The sequence below is a fragment of the Dasypus novemcinctus genome, chromosome 14, assembly GCF_030445035.2.
Source record: "Dasypus novemcinctus isolate mDasNov1 chromosome 14, mDasNov1.1.hap2, whole genome shotgun sequence".
Lineage (NCBI taxonomy): Eukaryota > Metazoa > Chordata > Mammalia > Cingulata > Dasypodidae > Dasypus > Dasypus novemcinctus.
In genome coordinates, this window is record NC_080686.1 from 28,995,392 (window position 1) to 29,021,901 (window position 26,510).

At 39.8% G+C, this 26,510-nt stretch overlaps 1 protein-coding gene and 1 long non-coding RNA gene across 9 annotated transcripts in view; one reads left to right on the forward strand and one right to left on the reverse strand.

Moving 5' to 3' along the window:
* The window catches only part of ADHFE1 (alcohol dehydrogenase iron containing 1), a 28,484-nt gene extending 13,617 nt beyond the window's left edge, over positions 1–14,867 (forward strand). For 6 of the 7 annotated variants that reach the window (XM_058275586.1, XM_058275588.1, XM_058275587.2 and 3 more), the window contains 6 exons: positions 764–916; positions 2,996–3,094; positions 5,776–5,854; positions 6,020–6,116; positions 8,777–8,934; positions 14,630–14,867. In XM_058275586.1, the coding sequence (XP_058131569.1) occupies positions 764–916; positions 2,996–3,094; positions 5,776–5,854; positions 6,020–6,116; positions 8,777–8,934; positions 14,630–14,713 (670 nt within the window). In that variant the 3' untranslated portion in view covers positions 14,714–14,867. The remainder of the gene's footprint in view (positions 1–763; positions 917–2,995; positions 3,095–5,775; positions 5,855–6,019; positions 6,117–8,776; positions 8,935–14,629) is intronic. The other variant, XR_011645633.1, reaches the window with a different exon arrangement.
* Positions 3,231–26,510, reverse strand: part of LOC111760370 (uncharacterized) — a 44,837-nt gene continuing 21,557 nt past the window's right edge. Inside the window, exons 3-8 of one of the 2 annotated variants that reach the window (XR_011645634.1) lie at positions 15,791–16,063; positions 13,907–14,479; positions 12,025–12,290; positions 7,546–7,626; positions 6,736–6,923; positions 3,231–6,094 (exon numbers count right to left, since the gene is read on the reverse strand). This is a non-coding gene — a long non-coding RNA (uncharacterized lncRNA). Of the gene's footprint in view, positions 6,095–6,735; positions 7,103–7,545; positions 7,627–12,024; positions 12,291–13,906; positions 14,480–15,790; positions 16,064–26,510 lie in introns of both variants that reach the window. The other variant, XR_011645635.1, reaches the window with a different exon arrangement.

The following is a 26,510-nucleotide window of genomic DNA, read 5'->3' on the forward strand; positions in this document are numbered from 1 at the left end:
AGTGCTCAGCTCTTTATCTGCTAGGAAGGGTATCTTTTAGTTCTATGGGAGCATTCTCTCCTCTCTGGAGGCTTTGCTGTCCCTTCCATCCCCTCCCTCTTGTAAAACTCACCATTCTGTCCTCTCTCTGCCCCATTCAGTGGCCTTTTCATCGCCACTGAGACACCTCTGTCTTTGCATGCCCATCTCCCCACTGCACTGTGAGTTGGGTGAGGACAGGGCCATCTCCATTCCTGTTCCTTAGCACAGGTACTCAATGACTCCTGTTGAAGGACATTTACACAACCAGTGTTGGTCTGTCCAAGTCCATCGTTTGCTTTTCTCACTATTTTGCCTTCCCTTCCAAGAAAACCAGACAAAATTGTGTCCAGCTCCATCCCGGCTGCTTAGTACTTCAATGAGTTGTCTCATAATAGCTTGCAATAAAGGGAAATAAGATTTTCAGATTCTATGCTTTTTTTTTCATGGCTCAAATGTTCAATAATTCAACACCATAAAGATTTATTTATGCTGTAAAAGGGCCATATGTAATTTTACACATGCTGGTCAAAAACACTGTAGTGCTGTTCGTATAAACGTCACTGCATTAAGTTATAGTAAGTGATGACTATCAGTGGACAAGGGGCTGACTAGTGGAACTTATTGGGATTATCGGTGCTCACCGTGGAGTGAGAACCAAATGTTTCACAGACAGTTTTTAACTTGAATGGCGGGAAGGATGAAGACAACACTTACAATCTGTATTTTAAATATTTCTTGTTAGCCATGCCCTCGAGTCCTACACGGCCCTTCCCTACCACCTGCGGAGCCCCTGCCCTTCAAACCCCATTGCCCGGCCAGCATACCAGGGCAGCAACCCCATCAGTGACATCTGGGCCATCCACGCGCTGAGGATTGTTGCTAAGTATCTGAAAAGGTATGTCACCTAGAAGGGCATAGGAACAGAGCAGAAATGCCGCACTGTACCTCACCTAAAACATCCCCAGTGGGTGTGTTCATTGGTCAACCAGTGAACGTGGAGAAATGCCAGAGGCCGTTCATCTCTGAAGGGATAGGAGGGCTGGGGCAGGGGTCATAGGAGGGCAGACGACACTGCACCCTCAGTCTGAAAGCTGAAGGCTGCAAAGTGACAAACAGGAGTCCTCCCAATGATTAAAAGGTGCAGATGGAGTAGATGGAGGTTTATTCATCAATTCCTCTAAACCAAAGCCAGTAATGTGATTACTTTTCTTAGGAAATATACATGGAATGTTGAGTGTCTAAGGAGCATGATGTATGCAACCTACTCACGAATGTTTAGAAAATAGGTAGACAAATTAATTGATGGAGATAGATGATTATAGATAGATAATAGACAGATGGAAGGAATGGTAGGACAAATATGGCTATCTGAGTGGGAGACATATTGGAGTTCTCTGTATTGGTTTTGTTTTATTTTTACAACTGTCCTATAATTTTGAAGTTATTTCAAAGTAAAAAGTGTATTTAAAAACAAAAACACAAGCTAGAAGAGAGAAGATACATTTAGGTTTGGCCACCCAGGGCAGGCATGAGAATCACAGAAGCTGAAGTTGGTTGTGCTTATCCAGGTTGTGCTTACCCAAAGGTACATGGAATCAACCCATTAGGTGAAAACACATGAATTTAATTTAAGAAATAAATGTATAGAGTTCACTGTCCCAGGAGATTATAAAGGCAGAAAATATAAAAGGATTCCTAAAAGGTTTTGAAAGATTTATGAATGACCTAGCTATAATCAGCTCATGAGAGAGCAAAGATAGACTTAGCGGTGAAAGCAGGTAACCGAGACATTAAAACATATGCAAAGTCAAACTCATTTATTGCATTTCTGTATGATGGAGGCATAGGCCACTGGCAGGTTAGGCCTAGACATAAGCTTAATGCCTCATTTAGCTTTGAGATAGAAGGTTCCACAGAAGAGGTGGGCTTGGAGAAGAGGGAAGGGACTTTGGGAGACCACCAGGGAGACCCAGTAGTATCTGACTGGGCAGAAGCAGCCAGTTTGTTTGCCAGGGATGGAAGGTTTAGCAGAGCAGTAGCTAGAGGTGAGGGGATACGAACAAAGGAAGACGGGAATCTCCATCATGCTTCTTTAGCTTGTTAGGGATAAAGAACTAACGTTGAGTTTTGGAAAGAGACACAAATGCCTGACGGTTTCAAAAGGAAATGAGCGGGAAAGGCTGTGGCACTTCTATTTCATAATACAAACCCTTGCTCAAGGCCAAAGTGCTCCAAGCCAAGTGAGAAGTGGCAGTGTCTTGGCAGTCTCCAGGCATCTTCCCTGAGGCAGTGTTTTCAAGCAGTTCCTGAAGGACGATTGGGCTGACTCTGAAAGGCGCCTTTGAGAATTTGCTTTTCCAAAGTGGCATTGGCGACATACAGATAAGCAAGGGCTCATCCTACAGAACATCCTACTTCCACAATCATAAATGCTGCAATACATGTGCAGTTGCTACACATACCAAAAGGGATCCCAAGGGTCCGACCCAAGGCAGTGTGAGAGAGGGAAGGACGTCGGGGCGGGCTGCCTTCGGCCTGCTGGTAGACCCAGGCACTGGGGCGCAGGTCCGTGGCCAGTCACGGCCCTGTGCATTCTGAGTATATGTTTACTTTAAGTCCATTCATGGCTTCAGTCACGGGCACTGACAAATGAAGAAGAATGTGTCTCAGGGTACTTTTCTACAGCAGTGTTCAAAATCCAAGGGTCAGTGCTTTGCTCCCCCCTGGTGCTTGTATATCACTGGTAACCTGACAGTGTGTTTATTATGCCTTTGCCGAGACCATTGATGAGAAAATGTGTTTCCCTTTGGTTTTCACTGAGAAGACAAGGTGTCGTTTGAATAACTTGCCAATTTTTCTTCCTATGAAGTAACATTTCTTTTTTTTTTTCCAGCTTTTTCCCTAAGGCTGCACTTTATTCAGTAGGAAATGCCAGTGTTGACATATTATTATTAGCTATTTATGTCATTCACAGGGCTGTCAGAAATCCTGATGATCTGGAGGCGAGGTCTAATATGCACTTGGCAAGTGCTTTTGCTGGCATTGGCTTTGGAAATGCTGGTGTTCATCTGTGGTGAGCTCATTTGAGATTTTCTTTCTTCACCCAAACCACTGCTTTTACATTTTTTAAAAAAGCTTGTAACTTAGGACAAGTGGCAAAACTTAAGTATGCTATAGAAAGTAAAAATTTAACTTTAGGTTCCTAACTATTTTCTTAATTCAAATGTAATTTATTGGGTCATGGATGTGGGGGGGGGGTAACAGTTTTATTGCTATATAATTCACATCTCAAACAATTCACGCATTTTAAATGTGCACTTCAGTGGTTTCTTGTGCAATTCAGTGGTTTCAACCATCACCACAGCCAATTTCAGATCATTCTTACCACCCCCAAAAGGAATTTGCCACCCTTTAGCTGTCACCTACAACCCTCCCATCCCTCCAGCCCTGGACACAACCCCAAATCTACCTTCCATCTGTACAGATTTGCCTATTCTGGATATTTCTAATAATAGAATCATGCAATATGTGGCAATAGGTAGTCTTTTGTGTCTGGCTTTTTTCATTTAGCATAATGTTTTCAAGATTCATCCATGTAGTAACCTGTGCCAGTACCTCATTCCTTTTCGTGGCTGAGTAGTATTTCATTGTATGGATATACCACCTTTTGTGTATCCATTCATCCACTGATAGATATTTGGGTTGTTTCCATTTTTTATCTTTTATAAATAATGCTACTATGAACATTCATGTACAAGTTTTTGTGTGGACATGTGGTTTAGTTTCTCGTGTACATACCTAGGAGTGGAAATGCTCGATCATGTGGTAACTCTTGAGTTGATTTTTTGAGGAACTGCCAAACAGTTTTCCAAAGCGGCTGCACTCTTTTACATTCCCAAGAGCGATATGTGAGGGTCCTTATTTCTCCACATCCTCACCATGAGCCATGGATTTTTTAAAACCCCAAATACAGGCTTTTCCTCTCCTATTCTCTCTCAAAAAGAGAAGAATTAGAAAATTTGTTAATACCCCAGGATTAATCTTGATTAGAGTGTTATTGGTATGTTGGCCTAAAATGTTAAAAACAGTGAACTCTAAGACTTCAGAAAAGGCCTTTGCTAGGGAGACTGCCATGAAGTGGATACCCTCAGACTCTGATAGGAGTATAGATTGACCTCACCTTTCCAAAAAGCAATGGAGCAAAATGCAACCAGAACCATAAAAACATTTAAAGCCCTTGACCCACTAATTTTAATTCTAGGAATCTAACCTAAAGAAGTAACCATGATATGATCAAAGAATTTCCTTACAAAGATGTTCACTGAAGTATTATTTATAATTAGAAATTTGGATGCCACCTAAATTTCCAACATGTTGAGAATGGTTAATCGAAGTACAACACTTGAAGAATAAAATAAGAAATGGCATTAAAAACAATGTTTTAGAAGAATAGAAAATTATAAGGGAAATGTTTACAAAGAATATTGAGTAACAATCTATATGTGTATTAATTAATGTATATTAAGTAGGCAATATGTAAAACTATATACACAAAATTAAATATATGCTCCAAAAGACTAGTATTAATGGGAAATAGTCTATAATAGTTATCTTTAGCAAAAAAAGATTATGGATAAGTTTCATTTTCTACAGAGAACATGTTCAATTGTTAAATGAAATTATCCTAAAATATTGAATTATTGACCTACTGATTAGTTGTTACAAAGATACCTTTGAAAGCTACATAAACCCTTTCACATCATGAAAGCACACTGAACAATAATTTTCTGAATACTATGGAGTTCGAGAGAGGGAAAACAGGTTCCAAAGTACCCAACAACTCAGAGAACAGATTTGCTTCACTAAGGAGGATAGGCTGGGAGTGCCTTTTTTTAATATGTAGTTAATCGTACAGTTCACCAATATATTCCTCCTTTCCATGAAATATAAATCTTTTGGTGAATCAGTATAAAGTCATCCAATAACCTACATAAAAAGACTTGTAGATCATTCCACTATTGTAAAGCATTCATTTTCAGTATACTAATAATTATAAATATATTAGGCTAGTAAAATCTTTGTTTTCTGGATCTTCTAGTAAACTATAATATTTTCCTCCTTATTCACTAAAAATTCAAGAGGATATAAACAATTTTTTTAAAAAGGTGACTTTTCTTGATGACATCTAAATTTAAATAACTTCTCAAGGTAAAATTCAGGCAAGGGAATCAATGAAACCAGAATTGATTAACATAGCTTTTCAGGCTAGAATAATCATTCATTATTCAACTATGTACATTTGAAAAAATATATATCAATTATTGGCAGACCAAATCACTGGCAGACAAAGGCTGCAAGTCTTGGCTTGTAAAACTCCTAGGGCAGTGTCAGAACAAAATAGAAAATGCATGCCTCAGAGCTTAAATACAGAAACTTCAAAGTGAATTCTTGATTCTTAGATGTAATAAGATTAACTAATGTGTTGGGGGAGCAATTTCTTGAATCAATGCTTTTTAATGGTGTAATATTCTATCAGAATCTGAATTTGAACTTCCTGAGGTTTGGTTAATAAACTCACTAAATGTTGAGTGTGTAACAATATATCCTTATATCAGAACAGAACTTGTGACTTTGTGAGATCATGGCACTGTCAAGAGGCTGTGAATTGCCACCTATAAGATTACCTTTGTATTTGTATGCTTAAGTTGAATTCCTGATTTCTATGTCAACATAAGCAATTTCTTTCTTTTCTAGCCACGGAATGTCTTACCCAATTTCAGGTTTAGTGAAGACATATAAAGCAAAGGATTACAATGTGGATCACCCACTAGTGGTAAAATAACAATACCAATAATAATAATAAATGATTTCATCAAATTTTATATTCCTTGCAATTTCCATAAATATGTTTTGGCACATTTTGATTCCCTGGAGTGACATTTCAAATATGCAGGTCAAGGAACAGTTTTGCCAGTCACTGTGTATCGTTTCTATTCAGCCTCACGGCCTCTCTGTGGTGCTCACCTCCCCAGCAGTGTTCACTTTCACAGCACAGATGTATCCTGAGCGGCACCTGGAGACGGCAGAAATACTGGGTATGACTGTTACTCATAAATCTGTGACCCACAAATGTGAGCATTTCCTAGGGTTGCTTCTGAATATAAGTCATAAAAGAAAATACCAAAAATGTTGCTTTAAGGTAAACAGTAAAATGTCCAAAGTCCTAACTAGCACTAAAATTCTGTAATTTTATATTCCCAAGAGTCTATTAACAATGAAATGGAGCCAAATATTGCTTATGTTAAGTTTATAATAATAGTTATTTTCTGTTTTCATCTCCAAGAAAAGTGTAACTCTTTATCTACTAGCGATGTTGTAAATGGCTTTGGCTCTGTTTAATAGGTAAAAAAATGAATCGACAGTAAATTCCAAATCGTAGAAAATCTAAACAACTAGAAACTTTACAAAACGATTCCCAAAAGAAGAATTTGTTTGCATACCATAGAACAAATGAGGTCTATATAATAAGACACCCAGAGAGCCTTTTGAATCTTACAGGAAAGAAAATTATATGCGGGATAGCTGTAGTGTTAAGTAATATTTTGGTATTTTTCTAATTCTTTAAAAATAGTAAGCTACTTCTTACATACACAAGAACTCTTGTAAATAGACTAGAGTATTTGGTTAACTTTTAAAACATCTTATCCCCCCTACCTATGTTCAGGGTAGGAAGGGAAAGGCTAAGAAGAAAACTTCATTGTGCTGTTCTAGCAGCAGCCGTTGGAAAGATTATTTCCAGGAAGGTAGGAATAACCGCAGACCTCCTTCTGCACGTACCACGTCACATCCACTTCTCTCGCACACTCTGATGCTTGTTCTCCCGCCGAGTTCCAGGTGATGTGCTGGGAATATTAATGAAAGGAGCCCAGGGCAGATAGGCAGTGCCCGAGGCTTATTTCCCAGTGTGTGCTGTGGGAAACTTCAGGGGACTCTGCCCGGGATCTCGTTTCCCTTCTGCCTTTCTGACTGGGAATGCCCTTGGGCCATATATTGGAACTCAAACGCTTTGTAAACAAGCAAACTGGGTAAGGAGGAGGAGGAAGAAGAAAAATAGTAGGTTTATGAGAAATGGAAACTCTTATTTAAAGCTAATATCTCCAGGCAAACAACAAAATTATTAGCAGTTCCTCTGTTAGACAAAAACTCCAGACCCACCAATTCTTTCTTCTTGCAAAGGAAATTTTGCTTAATATTATTATTCCACACTTAGCCATTAAAATATTTTGATTCTCTATGTAATCCTAGATTTTGTTAGTTTCAAGACCAATTTATTCTCTTTCCTACCACCCCTTTTTTCTAAAATACCTCCCAGGAAAACCCAAAGGTTTTGATGATGTGTTTTATGGCAGCAATCCTAGGAACATAAAAGCCTCATAAACCTCAAATCATGTGTCACCTTTCCACTTGATCTGTATTTTAGCTGCTGCCAGGTAATACAGACTGGTCTTGTCAAGCGAGGCTTACCTTCCATCACACTGCTCTCCCAGCTTTCCCTGAATCTTGTTCTACGTAATACCTTTTCCTGGATTACTCAGATGGCTCTCCCTGAAGTAGAAGAGAAAGGATAGAATTGATTTAATCATGTGCTTCAAGTATATGGAGCTGAATGGTACATTTTGGTCTCTTCTCGAACAAAACGAGAAGGTGAACTCAGTCTACAGCGTGAGACATTTTGGGTAGTCTTTGGACACTTTACATTCCATCTGTAAAAGGCTTAACTTCTTGTCAGTGAATGGGTTCAACGAGAATAGACAGGGGTTTGCTAAGGACTGTAGGATCCGTTCCTATTGTCTGGGCGCTTTCACTGCCGCACTAAGAGCAGAACATCCTGGTTCTTCTAGATTTGTGTCTGTGATTTAATGTAAGTATTAATGACTAAAAATTCTGCCTTACAAATCTCACACTTCACATCCTTCCCACTTCACCGATAGCATTATTGGGTATATATTAAGCACTGTTTTTTGAGAATTCTTGGTTCTGCCCTACTGGTTATGCAATGTTTATTTATAGGAACCCACCCTGCCCTTTGGCAACAGAGCCCAAAATAAAAGATTTTATAACAGCAGTGAGAAAATATTTCCTTTCCCAAGCACACAGAATCCATTTTTGTTATAGTTATTTTCCTACTCTTTGGCGGTTAATTTTGGAGATTTTTGTATTTCTATATCCTTGTCCCACAAGGTTTTTTGCAAAGGAGATTTATTTTCCCATATATTGCTGTGAGAAAGGACATTAAGCACCTAAACCTCTAGATGTCAGCAAATTCCAAGCCTTGAAAATCACCTCAGCTGCGTGTTCTACAAAAGCTCCTTCCTCTTCATCTAAACACTAGCCTTCTTTCCCACTCTCCTTTCCGTGCCTCTTTTCTTTGCTCTGTTTTCCCTCCCCCACCTAGCAGAGGGCAAGCGTTTAAGAAGTCGCGGTTCCCTGGAAAGGTGAGAGAGAAGTTAGCCTCCCGGCCGACTTCTCCTGCTGAGGCCGGTGGTGTGCCTTCGTGGCGGCCTGGCCCATCTGCCCTGGGGATTGCTCATTTCCACCATCGTAGCGAGGGGCACGAGGGGCACGGAGGTGCTCTTGCCCTCGGTGGGAGGGAGGTGGCAGGATGTGCACAGCGTATGTGCGTTCAGCTGATTAACTGGCGGCCGGCTGACACCCAGAGCCGACTCCTCCTCCAGTGGGGCTTTATGTCTTCTAGGAGCCGACATCCGCACTGCCAGGGCCCAAGATGCGGGGCTTGTCTTGGCAGACACACTCCGAAAATTCTTATTCGATCTGCATGTGGATGATGGCCTAGCTGCCATTGGGTATTCCAAGGCCGATATCCCTGCCCTAGTGAAAGGAACTCTACCCCAGGTAAGAGACACGGCCGCATTCCCCAGGCCCTCTAGGAAGCACAGAGCTTCACAGTTCTTTTCAGGAAACGCATGGTGCATTTGGTGTGTGATAGGGGGTGAAAACCCAGGGCCCTCCAGAGCCTTGCCACCCAATGGGAAGGTGCAAGGCTCCTCCACTCATAGGTTTTTCCATAAAACTATGGCTTATCTGCAGCTTTTATGATGCATCTGAAAAGATCCTTTATAAAAACTCCAAGGCAAAACAATCAAATTTATCTCAAGCTATGGCAAAAGTTTTCTTTTCTCCATCTCTTCTCTTTTAAGGGTCCCCTATAAAATGATGTGAAACTGTTTCAAAAAGGCCACTAGTATTATTTTCCATAATAGAGAGTTACAAAGTCCTACTATTTCATAAAGACTTGACATGACTTTTCAACTAACATTATTACAAAATCTCTTTTCATCATCTTTGGGAGATTGTGTATTTTATACAAATCTGCATCACTTTGAGTGTCATTTATTTAAATATTGCTAAAGACTTTAAATTGAGTTGCTATCCTTTATTGGGTACACCCACAACAGATTTAAAATACCCCCTCCCAAGGTTCTCATGAAGGGAGTTTCTCTCTCATTGGATCTCTCTTCGATTTAGGATCAGATACCCTTTACTGTAGCATCCAATTCTAATGGGCCAAGATCCTCTTGATTGCAATTCACCATAAAGTAGAGAGCTCAGAGCCATGGGCACTTGGCTTGTGGACTATCCCAAGTACTCACCAGCACACTCACTTAGTCCACCTACCCAATATGGGACAGGCAAAGAGCTGATAAATGATCTGAGGATAGGCATTTCTGCCCCTTCACGGACCACCCCCGACATTGGAATAGGGCCAGCAGCTGGAATCCGCTCATACAGAAGCCCGCTAACCACAAGTAGCAGTGCTTTTCCCTCACCCCACTCCAGTTAAGCAAGGGCCTCAAATGAACTGCTTCTTCCCCACTTGGTAAGTGCTTAAAATGTCGAAGACCTCACCACTCACATAAGATACTTAATATTTGTAGAGATTGGCTTCACCCACTCACATGGAGCCAGATCGGTATTGTCAATGACCAAAGTCACGTAAGGCCATGGGAAGTGTGGGGACTCCGTGACCTGGAAAGCATATGACCCATCTAGTTGGGTGAGCAGCTGTTCTGCTACAATTTATTTTTGCCAAGCATAAATTCAGGTCCTGGTATTTACAGAACTTACAATTTACAAGAACAATCAGCCACCTGGGTATTTGTGTTCAATTCCCTGATTATCCAATGTACAAACCAAGCATGGTCCATGGCCCAGAAGTTTGCAACACCTGATTTAGATTCAGGCTCAGCAGATTCACTTGCATATGGACATATAAATGAATGAGAAGCAGAGGGATCTCAAAGCTCAGCAGGCCCTATTCTTTTTTTTGTACTGGATACCTATAATTTTTTTTTTAATCATACAATATGTGACACAATATATTTGGTTCATAGTAACGCAGTCATACAGTTTTTGTCCCTCTGTGTCTGACTCTCAGCAAGCCCTATTCTAAGCCCCTGGGCTAACCCACAACCCTGTGGTTCTTAATCCGTAAATCCAAGGGGCTAATTAAACGCACACACGCACACACACAAAGACCCACTAAGGCCATCACAGCTACTTGGTCCAAACCTATTAGATTGTATGTTCCATGAGGGCAGGAGCCTGTCTGCTTTGCTCCCCATCCTCTACCTTGCACCTGGCACAGGCCCTGGCACTCAGTAAACATGCATTATGTACACACATGGCTGCGGTCCTCTCTTCCTCCTTCTTCTGTCCAGGGGAGCTAAATGGCACTGGGTGGTGGTAATTGCTTTAAGTTTCCTTAGGCTGAAAAGGATTCAAACAAAATGGGGGAGTCATGAGGTCTGTCCAGGGACATTGTGGTTGACCTGATTTCAATACACTCTCTGACTCTCACAGCATGGGGCCAGTGGCACTGCCTTCTGCAAGGGAACCTTGGAAAGGTTCTGCTTTTCAGCCCAGAAAAGTGTCCAGGAGTATGTGTCTGTTGACCTCCAAGAAGGGTAGCCATGATTTTCAGATGAAGTTTTATGATATTCTTGGCCATCCAAATGCCTATGCCCATACATCTTCCCACCATCAGCACAAATTGGCACGTGTTTACTGTTTTAATGCTACTAGGCTCCAACTTCCACTTTCAAAAGCTGTTCCAGACAGCAGTAGATCCTGACTAACATTTGCAATCATCCACTAAAATAGAAAATTAATTAGTTATCATTCTGTATGCCTAAGTGCATATGGGAAATTACAAGGAGCAAAACCAATTTAATTAGGTAAAACTTATTTTAGTGTGATAAAAGGTGGTAGATAAATTGAATCTTTTGAATATAAGTCACGTTTATAAAATAGGAAGCCAGGTTTTCCTCAAGCTATATTCACCATGCAGCTTGTTAGCTGCCTTCTTTCATCTCGTTTTCATGACTGGGAAAAAACAGTTAATTTTAATTAACACAATCAATCTAGTTCCATTTTGGAGTTGATATGATATGTATGTTGTGTTTGCCTATATGTGTGTTTTCATAGATTCATAGGACTTTAGAAAGAATCTTAGAAATAAGTTTTTCCATTTTCTAGATGAAGAACTGTGGGATTTGGGGTTTTATTTTATTTTATTTTTGGCAGCAGTGAACATTTTACAGAAATGCTATAACAACTCCAGAATTTTACACATGTGGTAGACTAATCTTCACTTGTTAATATCTATAAAGATTTAAGGTAGTGAGAGGGATATATTGGTTCCTGCAAAGAACATTGCCAGAAAAATTTTCATGTAGTCGACATTTGATAAAGGTTCTTTTGTGTTCAGCAATACGAGATCGGTTTTCTCTGGAAGGAACAACCAGTCCAGTATCCTTGACCAAACACCACAGCCCATGCTGGTGACAGCACATAGCGCCCCTGTGTGCAGAGGTTCCAACTGCCAGAGCCAGGGAGCGGGCAAGAGTAAACTAAGCTTCGAAGCTGGATTTCTGAAACCTCTGGAAAGAAACATTTACATTTCAAATCAAAACATTTCATTACCAAGGAGAGCTGTCTACCAAAATGAGCGCTTCCACTCCATGGCAGACAGGCCAGCTGAAATGTTGTTCTTTCATGGATGTGCTAAAAGTAGTCGTCTGAATTTATTTCAGTGCCCATGTTAATCAGTCGTCCTTTGGTCTTACATGTCTATAAATAGTAGCACGTTGCTGAACTGCCATCTGAGGAAGTTTCACTTTTATATGGTATGGTTGATGTGTGTAGGAACAAATCCAAAACTTGATGTCCTTGCCCTGTTTAATCAATCGCTAGGGTTAAAAAAAAAAAAAGTGAAATAGAAACTCAGCTCAGGCTTGGCCTGAAGTACTTCTAAGAGTCCTGAACTACTTCACCAAAGATAGTTGTAACAATATCACTATAAAGGCCTTTTTTTTTTTTCAGAGAAGTTTTAGTTACATAAATGCTACATCAAGAATATAGGAGATTCCCATATACCCCATGCTCTCCCCTCCCCCATTTGTAAAGGTCTTTGAGCTGTTGGATGAAATTCTCTCCCGTTGTAAACAGAGGAGTATGGCAATCACCTTCCACCATAGGAAACGCGGAACTGCAGTTTCTGACACTGCCACAAGTATACACATAGGTTGCTATAAACAAGTCTCTGCCTTGCTACAGATTTCCAGAATCCTTTCGGATCTCTGAAAGACCTGCTGAGATTTCAAAATTTACCTTTGTCTCTGCCATACTCATCAGCATTGTCCCTACCCTTCTTCTCCCTTCTGCCCATCATCCATTTTTCTTTCTGTCCAATCATCCTTTCACTTAACTATATATTGAATATCCTACTCTATATACCAGGTGGTATACAGAATACAATGGGAAGGAAAATAAAGTCCCTTTCCCACCTCATGGAGTTTATGTTCTATCAGACAATGAACATCAAACTAAATATATAAATAAGAGAAGATATAAATGAGATCATTTCAGATAATGATTAGTCATAGGGAGGAAAAACCTGAGTAGCTGGATAGTGAGGGATTTGGCATGAGGAGGTGGGGAGGCATCTTCAGCGATGATGGTCAGAGAAGGTCTCTCTGACCCAATGGGAAGGTCTGGGGAAAGAATTCCAGGCAGAGAGACAGCAAGGGGATGGGCCCTGGGACAGGGCCAAGTACACATTGAGGGACTGAAAGGGAGTATGGGGCCCAGTGAGGTGGACCAGTGGGAGAGTCAGAGCTGGCGGGAGAAGCAGGAGATCAGGCTGGGTGGGCGTTAGAGAACAAGGTAAGAGGTTTGAGGTTTGTCCTCCTTGCAATGGGAGGTCATTGGAGAGTATTAAGCAAAGGAATGGTTTGATCAGATTTATGCTGGGGAAAAAAATCACTCTGGCTGCCTGCTGAGGGGAGAACGAACTGTAGGGGGCAAGAGGGAAGTGAAAGCGGAAAGAGGGAGACCACTGAGGAGCCCATTCAAATAGAACCGGCAAGCGACAAAGGTGACTTAGACGCGCGTAGTAAAATGGGAAGTGATCAGCGGTTGAATGAGCAGCTTATTTCGGAGGCAGGTCTGACAGACTCACTGATGGATTTCACGTGTAGGACAGAGGAAAGGGAAATTGAGGATTACTCTAAGGTTTTTGCCCGAGTGACTGGGAGTTGTTTATGAGATGAAGAAAATGAGAGAGGGAAGTCAGGGTTCTATCTTGGCTATGTGAACTCTGAGATGCCAGTATCCCCCAGCCCCAGGAATTGAACAAATAATACTGTGTGTCAAGCACTCTGGTAGACACTGGCCTGGAGCAGGGAGCAAAGCAGAGCCCTGCCTTCACCGAGCCTCACTCTTCTATCAAGGAGGCTTCCAAGCAAACAAGGAAACAGACTGCAAGACCCATGAAAATGAAAACCAAAACACGCACATACTCTACCTTAATTTCCTTTAGGCCTGGAAATCTGGACGCAGGGCAGTCATCATAATATTTTCTAATCCCCTATCCAAGAGAGTTAAAGGACCTGCTGATAGGAATATAAGTAGCAACAGGGTGTGCTGGCCATCTTCACTGATTTACCTAATAATAATCATTGAAGAAATTAAGCGAATCCCTGGATTAGTTGGGGAGGGTAGAGGTAAAACCATAGTTAATATAATAATAATAGTCACTTGTTGCAGGGAGCCTGAAACTTGATGTCTTAATTAAGTCCTTTTGAATATACCCAAAGTCCAAGTTGCAAACTGTTCAGTGTTTGGAGTCAAGGACGCTCCCGGGTCTGTTTTCCTTGGCAGCACACGCTGTTTCTGGGGCGGTGCGGTGCCCGCCACACCCAGAGAGCCCGGCCGAGGTTGCGGGCTGACGTGGTTTGGTCATTATTGGCGGTGTTTTCCGTTGCTGCCTTGGTGCTGTGCATTAGGGCCGAAAGCTATGCACAAGGCAAGGGGCAGTGCCTTTTAACAGCTTTGTGGGAGAGGGCATTTCCTCCTATGCTTCTCCACTGGGGATTAGCTGTGGAGATATACAAGAAATACACGATGTTTAAAGATATAACTATTACCAAGTCATCGTTGTTTATGGCCAAGTTAATTTACATAATATGAAGCTTTCACAAACTGTCTTTCCAAAATCCTGGGTAACTCCTTTGATTTACTCTTCCAGGAAAGGGTCACCAAGCTTGCACCCCGCCCTCAGTCAGAAGAGGATCTCTCTGCTCTCTTCGAAGCTTCCATGAAACTGTATTAATTTTAACTGGAAGAATTACCATTGGCCATCCTGGTTCTAGAAACAATTTGTTAATCTAGCTAGAGCTCTGGCTTCTCATCTTCTGTGTACCTCATCTTACACATAACTTGCCTGTTCCTAGTTTGAATGTGAAATAAATTTATCTTGCAGATGATTCCCTGATCTTTGGAGTCAAGTTACTTCCATAAAACAGGTTGGACGAATGCCCACTCCGTCAGACTTCCAGTGGTCTACGTCCCTGTCCCAAACCCCACACAACACTCTGCCTCTGCTGTGGGTATCAAGTTTGCAAAAACTCAGTATCTATCAAAAATGTAAATACACATATCCTATGCCCAGTAATCCCATGTCTAGAAATATTAGCACAAGTATGTAAAGAAATATGGCAAGGATGTTTGTGGCAGCACTTTTTCTAAGACAAAATTTGAAACAGTCTAAATATTCCCTAATAATATACAGATAATAAATCATAATATATTAAACAATGAAATACTATTATACTGTTAATAAGAATGAGGTAAATTCACTGGAAATAGATCTATGTTATACTCCTAAGTAGGGAAAAACAAGCTGCAGAACAATAATATACTACTATGGTCTAATTTTTACTTTTTTCACTTATACATAAATATACAGGTCTATGTACACATAGAAAAGAACCAGAAAGGTACACATCAAAAAAGTACAAGGTATCAATGGAGAAACAGACTTTGAGTTGTGGAAAATTAAGAGAGAACTTTCACTTTTTGCTTTATAAACATTTATACTATTTGCACATATTATTTCCCTAAGTTTGAAAAAGGTAAGGAAATGAGAAAAATATTACCTTATCATTTAAAGTCAGATTTGTCTTATTTTATAAAAATACTAGTAACATTAATATTTAAGGCAAAAAATAAATCCAAATAGATAAGATATTAAAGAGACTGATCCCACCAGTGAATAAATCACTGTTTTGAGGAAAACACTAACATCCTATGTTCTGTCCTTGGAAAAAGTTTCTGGTGCTCAGAATAAACTAATTCAAAAGCAAGCAGGGGAAGTTGATATGGCTCAAGTGATAGAGCTTCCACCTACCATATGGGAGGACCTGGGTTTGATCCCTGGGGCCTCCTGGTGAAAAAGAAGAAGAGAAAGCATGCCCGCATGGCAAGCCAGTGCCCACGCAAGTGCCCACATGGTGAGCCAGTGCCCTGCGCAAGTGAGGCACACAGCAAGATGATGACACATCAAAAAAAGAAACAAGGAGAGTCAAGGTGAAGCACAGCAGAGACCAGGAACTGAGGTGGTGCAATTAACAGGGAAGCTCTCTCCACATCAGAGGTCTCCAGAATGGAATCCCGGTGAATCCTAGAGGAGAGAAAATGAGAAGAGAAGACAACACAGACAGCAAAAATGGCAGGGCAAGAGGAGGAGAAGGGGGGACTATAAATAAATAATTTTTTTAAAAAAGCAAGCAGGTTTATATTACCTTGCAAACAGACACCAAGGAGCAAAATAATCTGCCTGTCTGTTATTCCCAGCCTACAGACACTTCCATGCCTAATTTTCCCTCATGGCGGTTTCTATGCAGATTCGCCTGCTCAAGGTTTTGCAGTATATACCTGAATGTACTTGTCAATTAATTCATGTTTTAAGTTGAATTGAATTTTTAACCTTCTAAATGAATACTGCATATATAATTACATTAGGATTTTTTAAAAAACTGGATGGGGAAGGCATTGTTGTATCTTTCAATCTGCCTGGGCCACTCTAATTCTATAAAGGTCTTTATTCTGTTGAGGTTTTTATGTAGCAGTTTAAATAATGTTTATTGGGGGTTTCTCTAATTACATATATAAAATATGTTCATATAAGGTTCAAAACTTGATAATATAAAAATAAACACAAAATAAAACAATTATTCATACTGCAATATCTAAAAGATAGTCACTGAAGTAGTGGTCACAACTGAACTGTGACCCCAAGGCACAGGGAGGAAGTGCCAACCAATAGGATAAGAGATTTTTAAGCCATTATCCTAATTAAAAATTAGTCAGGGAAGCTGTTGGAGATTTGGACCCGAAGGGTATCAGGAATGAAAGAAAGAGAGAAGGGAGAAGGAAACAAAGAGAAAGAAAGAGTGAGAGAAAAAGAATGAGAGAGCTAGGATCAGGGAGTCTGGGAGTAGAGACTCATCAGACAACTTTATTGTTCACAAGAGGCTCTATATATACCCCAGTCCACAGGAGTAGAACCAGCAACATGCAGTTAACCATCAACATTACTCATAGTCTAAGGAATTAAAAAAATCTTATCTCAAGGTACAAAGATAAGTGTTCTATTTACTACACAAATGTTATCTGCTCATCTTTTCTTTCAGCCTTTCAACAGTTTCATCCGTTTGAGGGAACTCTTAATTACCACATTCCTTAGATTGCAAGCCTAGCCCTGGAGACAGCACGTCTCTCCTTGAGAGACCACTGTGCCTCAGCTTCCAATAGGAAGCAGACTTGGCCCAGTGGTTAGGGCATCTGTCTACCACATGGGAGGTCCGCGGTTCAAACCCCAGGCCTCCTTGACCCGTGTGGAGCTGGCCCATGCACGGCGCTGATGCACGCAAGGCGTACCCTGCCATGCAGGGGTGTCCCCTGCGTAGGGGAGCCCCACGCGCAAGGAGAGCCACCCAGTGCCAAAGAAAGTGCAGCCTGCCCAGGGATGGCGCCTCCCACAGGGAGAGCTGACACAAGATGACGCAGCAAAAAGAAACACAGATTCCCGAGCCGCTGACAACAACAGAAGCGGACAAAGAAGACGCTGCAAACAGACATAGAGAAGGGGGGGGGCAGATAAATAAATAAATCTTTAAGAAATAAAAAAGAAGCAGATGTGGCTCAAGCAATTGGGCTCCTGTCTGTAGGATTTTATTCCATATAAAATTCCATATCATCCAGGGTTTGATTCCTGGAGCCTCCTGGTGAAGGCAACCTGGCCCACATGGAGTGCTGGCTGGGCAGCATAGTGGCCCATGCAGCAGCACTGGCCCACGTGGAGTTCTGGCACAGAAAATTGATGCAACAAAAAGAGACACAGAGGAAAGACAATAAGAGACACAGCAGAGCAGAGAGCCGAGGTGGCACAAGAGACTGAGCACCTCTCTCCCACTCTGGAAGGTCCCAGGATCAGTTCCTAGTGCCGCCTAAAGAGAAAACAAGCAGACAGAGAAGAACATACAGCAAATGGACACAGAAAGCAGACAGCTAAGCGCAAAAACAACGGGGTGGGGGAGGGGATATAAATAAATCTTTTTTTTTTAAATCAATCAACACCTCCCAATTAGCATACCCTATTAATATAAAATGCTAATCTAGCCTCCACACCCTAGCCAATGCTCTCTCGTGGAACCCAATGATTAATGAATTAGAGCATCGCGACTAAAGGCTCCACCCCCAAGGCAGCCACACACTGCACCTACATACAGTGCAGCTTGCCCCAGCCTAAGCTGCATCACTGCGCTGTGGCACTGAGCTGTGTGCCTCCATCTTTGCCCCGGGTGTACTTCCCTCATTCCCTCAGACAAGCTCGAGCCACAGTACTGAGGACATTTCCATTGTCATCTCAGCCAGGCTTGAGTTGCAACACTGAGAGAGCCTCCATCATCACCCAGACTAGGCTCAAAGAGTAACACTGAGTTGCAACCAAATAAACATCGGTCACTGTACTGAGATCGCATTTCATCTTTCTGAAGTCCATCCGAACCAAGAAATGAATGTGTTTAAAATATGGAAATTGAAGCTAGGTTGATGTCTTTTTTAAATTAGTAGGTTATAGATATAGGTTGTGTAATATAAACCCCTGGGCAACCAAGCACAAAGAAAGTACCTTTTTTTAAATATATAGAAACAGAAATGAGAAAGGGATCCATCAGATACATCACAAAGATCAACTATCCAGAAAAGGAGGTTGCAGTAAAGGAAAAGAGAAACCAAAAAAAGATATAAAGCATTTAAAAACAAATGAACAAGATGGCTGAAGTGAGTTTCTGCCTTTACAGTAATAATGCAGAATGCTGATGGATTAAATTCCCCAATCAAAAGATGCAGATTGGCAGAATGGATTTTTAAAAAGCATGATCCAGTTATTTGTTATTTACAAGCGACTCAACCTAGACCCAAAGACACAAATAGGTTGAAAGTCAAAGGTTGGAAAAAGATATTCCCTGCAAAACAGTAACCAGAAAAGAGCTGGGGCAGCTATACTAGTATCATACAAAATAGACTCTTAAGTCAAAAACTTTTATGAGAGACAAAGAATGACACTTTATATTAATAAAAGGGACAAACCACCAAGAAGAAATAATAATCATAAATACTTATGCACCTAACCTTGGTGCCCCAAAATACATGAGACAACGCATTGACAAAACTGAAGGGAGAAACAGACAGTTCTACAACAATATTTGGAGACTTCAATACACTACTCTCATTAATAGATAAAACATCTAGAAAGAAGATCAGATGGAAACAGAGACCTGGAATAATATGATAAATTAACTAGACTTAGACATATACCAAACACTGTACCCCAAAATAGCAGGATATACATTCTTCTCAAGTGCTCATGGACCATTCTCCAGGATAGACCAAATATTGGGTCACAAAACAAGGTTCGACAAATTCTAAAAGACTGAAGTTACACAAGGCATCTTCTTCAGGATAGACCAAATATTGGGTCACAAAACAAGGCTCGACAAATTCTAAAAGATTGAAGTTACACAAGGCATCTTCTTTGACCCATAGAATGAAGCCAGAAATCAATAATAGGCATAAAACTGGAAAATTCACTAATATGGGAAGATTAACCAACACACTCTTAATTGGGGGTCAAATAAGAAATTGCAAGGGAAATCAGTAACTATCTCAAGATGAATGAAAATGAAATACAGCATATCAAAACTTATCAGATGTAGTGAAGGCAGTACTAAGAGGGAAATTTATGGCCCTAACTACTTATATTAAAGAAGAAGAAACAGCTAAAATCAAAGCCCTAATAGCACACTTGGAAGAACAAGAAAAAGAACAGCAAACTAATCCCAAACGAAGCAGAAGGAAAGATATAAAAATTAAAGAAGAAATCAACGAAACTGAGATTTTAAAAAACAAGAGAGAGAATCAACAAAACCAAAAATTGGTTCTTTGAAAAGATCAGTAAAATTGAGAAATCCATACCTAGGCTGACAAAGAAAAAAGGCACAAATAAATTCAGAAATTAAAAGGGGGATATTAATTACTACTGGCCCCACAGAAATAAAAAGGCTCATAAGAGGATGCTGTGGAAAACTGTACACCAACAACTGTATGCCAATTAGACAACTTAAATGGAATGGGCAATTTCTTAGAAACACAGAAACAACCCACACTGACCCTAGAAGAAACAGAAGACCTGAGCAGAACAATTACAAGTAAAGAGATTGAATCAGTCATCCAAGACCTTCCATCAAAGAAGAGCCCAGTACCAGATGACTTCACACATAAATTCTACTGGCTCCAAAAATTGAAGAGGAAGGAATACTAACTAACTCATTCTATGAAACCAATATCACCCTAAGACCAAAACCAGATAATGATCCTACAGGAAAAGAAAATTAGAATTTCTCTTATGAATACAGATGGAAAGTCCTCAACAAAATACTAGCAAATTGAATCCAACAGCACATTAAAAGAATTACACACCATGATCAAGTGGGATTTATTCCAGTTATGCAAAGGTGGTTCAACATAAGAAAATTAATTAATATATTAATAATACCACATTAATAAAATGTAAGGGAAAAATACATGATCATCGCAATTGCCACAGTAAAAGGAATTTAACAAAATCCAGCATCCTTTATTGATTATAAACACTAAACAGGAATAGAAGGAAACTTCCTCAGTATGTAAGGCATATTGAAAACCCTAGAGCTAAAAATCATACTTAATGGTGAAAGACTGAAAGTTTTCCCTCTAAGATCTGGAACAAGACAAGGATACCCACTGTCAACACTGTTATTCAACATTGTACTAGAAGTTCTAGCCAGAGCAGTTAGATAAGAAAAAGCCATAAAAGGCATCAAAATTGGAAAGGAAGAAGTAAAACTTTCACTATTTGCAAATGACATGATTCTATATATAGAAAGTCCCAGAAAATTGACAACAAAGCTACTAGAACTAATAAGTGAATTCAGCAAAGTGGAGGGCTACAAGAGCAACATGCAAAAATCAGAAGAGTTTCTATACACTAGTAATGAGCAATCTGTGTTGGAAATTAAAAAAAAAATTACATTTACGATAGCTAATAAAAGAATCAAATACCTAGGAATAAAATTAACCAAAGATGTAAAGGACTTGTACACAGAAAACTACAAAACATTGCTAAAACAAATCAAAGACCTAAATAAGTGGAAGGACATTCCATGCTCATAGATTGGAAGACTAAATATCACTAAGACATCAATTCTACCCAAAATGATTTACAGATTCAATGCAATCCCAATGAAAATTCCCACATCCTACTTTGCAGAAATGGAAAAGCCCATCATTAAATTTATTTCAAAGAGTTAGTGATGCTAAAGAGCCAAAAACACTTTGAAAAAGAAGAATGAAGTTGAGTGACTCGCTCTTCCTGATTTTAAAACTTATTCCTAAACTACAGTGGTCAAAACAGCACAATATTGGCATAAAGATGGACATATGAATTAATAGAATTGAATTGAGAATTCAGAAATAGGCCCTTACATTTATGACTATTTCATTTCTGACAAGGCTGCCAAGTCCATTCAATTGGGAGAGAATAGTCTCTTCAACAAATGGTGCTGGGAGAACTAGATATCCATATGCAAAAGAATGAAAGAGGACCCCTATCTCACACCATATACAAAAATTAACTCAAAATGACCAGAGACCTAAATATAAGAACCAGGGCTATAAAACTTCTAGAAGAAAATGTAAGGAACCATCCTCAGGATATTGCATTGGGCAATGCTTTCTTGGACTTTACACCCAGAATATAGGCAAAAGAAGAAAAAAATAGATAGATAAATGGAATCTCCTCAAAATTGAAAACTCTTGGGTATCAGAAGACTCTGTCACAGGGAAGCAGATGTGGCTCAACAGGTAGGGTCCACCTACCATAGAGGAGGCCCATGGGTTCAATACCCATGGGCCTCCTGGCTCATGTGGTGAGCTGGCCCACACGCAGTGCTGCTGCACACAAGGAGTGCCGGCCCACGCAGGGATGCCCCCACGTAAGGGTGCCCCCCGCGCAAGGAGTGGCCCCTGTGCAAGGAGAGCCACCCCACGCAAAACCACAGCCCACCCAGGAGTGGTGCCACACACACAGAGAGTTGACACAGCAAGATGACTCAACAACAACAAAAGAGACACAGATCCCCAGTGCCGCCTGATGAGACTACAAGCGGACACAGAAGAACACACAGCGGGGAAGCGGACATGGCTCAACTGATAGAGCATCCGCCTACCATATGGAGGGTCCTGGGTTCAATCCCCAGGGTCTCCTGACCCATGTGGTGAGCTGGCCCATGCACAGAGCTGCCGCCCGCAAGGAGTGCTGTGCCACACAGGGGCACCCCTGGGTGGGAGTGCGCCCTGCAAGGAGAGCCACCCCACTTGAAAAAAGCACAGCCCACCCAGGAGTGGTGCCACACACATGGAGAGCTGACTCAGTAAGATGATACAACAAAAAGAGACACAGATTCCCAGTGCCACCAAGAATGCAAGTGGACACAGAAGAACACAGAGCAAATGGACACAGAGAGCAGACAACAGGGAAGGGAAGAGAAATAAATAAATAAATAAATAAATAAATAAACAAACCTTAAAAAAAAGAACAACAACAAAACACAGTGAATGGGCACAGAGAGGAGACAAAGGGGGGAGAGGGGGAGAAATAAATAAATTTTTTAAAAAGGACTTAGTCAAAAAAGTGAAAAAACCTACTCAATGGGAGAAAATATTTGGAAAATATTTGGAAACCACATATCCAATGAGCGTTTCATACCCAGAATATATAAAGAAAACCTATAACTCAAAAATAAAAAGACAAAAACCCAATTTAAAAATGGGCAAAAGACTTGAATAGACATGTCTCCAAAGAGGATATACAAATGGCTAAAAAAACACATGAAAAAATCTACATCACTAGTTACTAGGGAAATGCAGATCAAAACCACAATGAGATATCATTTCATACCCACCAGAGTGGCTGGTCTTAAAACAAAACTACAAGTGTTGGAGAGGATGTGGAAAAATAGGAACACTCATTCACTGCTGAAAATGTAAAATGGCGCATCTGCTGTAGAAGACAGTTTGGCAGTTCCTCAGGAAACTCGAATGGACCTACCATAAGACCCAGCAATCCTGCTACCAGGTATATATCAAGAAGAATTGAAAGCAAGGACTCAAACAGATATTTGCACGCCGATGTTCATAGCAGCATTATTCACAATTTCCAAAAGATGGAAGCAACTCTAGTGTTCCTCAACTAATGAATGGATAAACAAAATGTGATATATACATAAAATGGTATATTATTCAAAAAGGAATGAAGTCCTGATGCATGTGACAACATGGATGAACCTTGAGGACATTATGCTGAATGAAATAAGCCAGACACAAATGGACAAATATTATATGATATCACTGCTATGAACTAACTATAATAAGCAAACTCAAAGAGTTAGAATCTAGAATATAGGTTACCAGGAGATAGACTGGTGTTAGAGAATGGTGAGTTGATGATTAATTTTATAGAGTATCTATTTAGGTGGTTGCAAAGGTCTGGAAATGGAAGGTGATAGTAGCAAATTATTGTGAGTATAATCAACAGCACTGAATTATATAGGTGAATGTAGTTAAAAGGGGAAACTTTAGGTTGTATATGTTACTAGAATAAAAATTAAAAGATAAAACAGGATTGTATAACACTGTTAACTGTATTGCAAATGATGGCCTATAGGTAATCATACAAGTATAAAAATATTCTTTCATGAATTATAACAAATATAAAACTCTAATACAACACATAAATAATAGGGTGGTATATGGGAAAAATACACCTAATGTAAACTATGGATGATAGTTAATAGTACCATTTTAATAACTTTTCATTGTAACAAAGATAACTACTGTAGTGGGGAGTGGGTGTTGCTCAGTGGTTGAGCACCAGTTTCACATATAAGAGGTCCAAGTTCAATACCCAGTACCTCCTAAAAAAAAAAACAAAAAAACAAAAAAAAAAAAATATATATATAGTACAATTACAAAAAAGTGCTATCATCAATTGTAACAAATGATCCATACCAATGCAAGGTGTTAGCGATGGGTACTATATGGGAATCCTGTATTTTATGCTTGATTGTTCTGTATATCCACAACTTCTTTAATAAGAATAAAAAAGTAATCATAAGTTTCCTCAGTACAACAAGCAGGGAATGAAGGTGGCTCAAGCGATTAGCTACCTTCCTCCCACATGGGCATTCCCAGGTTTGGTTCCCAGTACCTCCTAAGAAGAAGATGAGCAAAAAACAAGGGGGGAAGAAAAAAATAAATAAAGCAAATCTTTTTTTTTAAAAAAGGAATCCTCAGTAGAAACTTTCAACATGTATGACGTATGATGAATAAGAGTAGTTATACTCAATATTTTCTTCAGAAATTCCTTGAATTGTAGTTCTCATTTAAACAGAATTACTTCACCTTATTTGACTCTTACCAAGGACTCATTTTTATAATAAATGGTACTAGTATTTAGAAATTGCTAACTTAATGAGAGAAACAATCCCCAAAATATATAAAAATATAAAAGGGAAAACACACAAAGCAAATATTTTAAAAAGGTTAAACACTTTGTAAGTTATGTCAATTCTTAAAAATTGTTGCAGAAGCCCTATTTTAAATGATCTATAGAAAAAATGGCCATATGCATAAATACCTATCTGAAATTCACTGAACTGATGCTTTACAAACATTCTATCTCCCTTTCAATTTGTTCTAAATAAACTGGAATACTAAAATATTTTTTAAATTGGTATATGTTCTTCCAGTAATATTCTATACACAAATACCTTGTGTGTATATATGCATATATATACCTTTTTACTTAGAAATGGTATTGTGAACTATAATTTTAATTCCTACAGAACATTCCAAGTCTTTATACCAGGTGCCCAAAAGGCAAAAATGAGGTGGTGCCAACAGAGTTGCAGCTGTCCCTTGCAGACCATAGCTAGCTAAAACACCCTCCAGCTTTTCAGGAGAACCATGGATTCAGAAAGCAGAAGCCGTGTGAGTGGCAGAGAACAGCCAAACTCTCTGATAATCTGAGATCCTTCAGAAAACGTTGTTCATGGATATCTTAAAATACCTTTGGCATAGATCCATCTCCTCCTTCCAAGGAAGTCCAGGTAAGTTATACAGCTCTAACAACATGTTCTCTAAGATGATGTGTCACCACAAAAATGGCACCACACCAGGGGAAGGGGCCCTGGGTTTCGCTTCTGTCTGAATCTTACTTGATTCAACCAAAGCCTCGTCCAGCTTGAAGATACTATGACTAGAGCTTATGTACATTCTTGTCTTTAATGTGAGATGTTGGGGTTTGGGAAATCTAATGTAAAGTAATATGAAATATAAAAAATGCAATTCTCTCTTTCTCTCTCTCTCTCTTTTAGGAGGTACCAGAGATTGAACCCAGGACCTCATGCATGGGAAGCAGGCACTCAACCACCGAGCTGCATCCACTCCCCACCCTCCTCTCGTCAATGTCTGATGCCTTTCCTAACAGTAGCCAGGATCCCTAAATGTGACTCACCAGAAGACATGTTTGGTGTTCATATAAATCATGACTCTGTAGAGGAAAAATTTAAAGGTCAAGCATCAAGAAACAGACTCAGAAAGCCTGGGTTTTTTTGTTTTGTTTTTTTTTTTCACTATCCATTATTTTGGTCCTTACAATTTGAGAATGTGGAAAAGATGTGTTTCTTGACTTACCAGGGATTAAAAGAGTCTGAGATAGGAAATTAGACCCATTTTTTTTTTTAAGATTTTTATTTTTTTCTCTCCCCTCCCCGCCCCAGCTGTCTTGTTCTCTGTGTCCATTCACTGCGTGTTCTTCTGTGTCCGCTTCTATTCTTGTCAGCGGCACTGGGAATCTATGTCTCTTTTTGTTGCGTCATCTTGCTGCGTCAGATCTCCGTGTGTGCGGCACCACTCCTGGGCAGGATGGACTTTCTTTCGTGCTGGGTGGCTCTCCTTACGTAGACCCATCTTTATAAATCAAACACAGGTATCCCTCACACTTTTTTTCTGCAGAGACAACAATTAACTGTATTTATTAACCTTATGTTTCGATTGATTTCCTTTAAAAGATCACACCTCCATTTAAAAGGATTAATTTACTTGGTAAGGCAAAGAAGAGTAGTATAATGAATAGTATTCAAATGTTTGGGTAATGAATAGTATTCAAATGTTTGGGTAATACTACTTTCATAAAACTATCATATATGATGGCATTGTCACATAAAACATCCCTAATTTATTATGTGATACTGATGTTTTATTTATTACCTGTTGGTTTCCCCAATACAAGGTTTATGGTAACAGGGACTCTGTCTATTTTTCTCATTTATGTGTCTCCAGACCCTAGTAAAATAGTACTTGGCACATAGAAGGTGCTTAGTAAATACATGTTGAATGTTAAATTGTTATTTACATAAAGGGGATATAATAGTATTACACATATTCTAGAACTTGCTGTCTTTCAC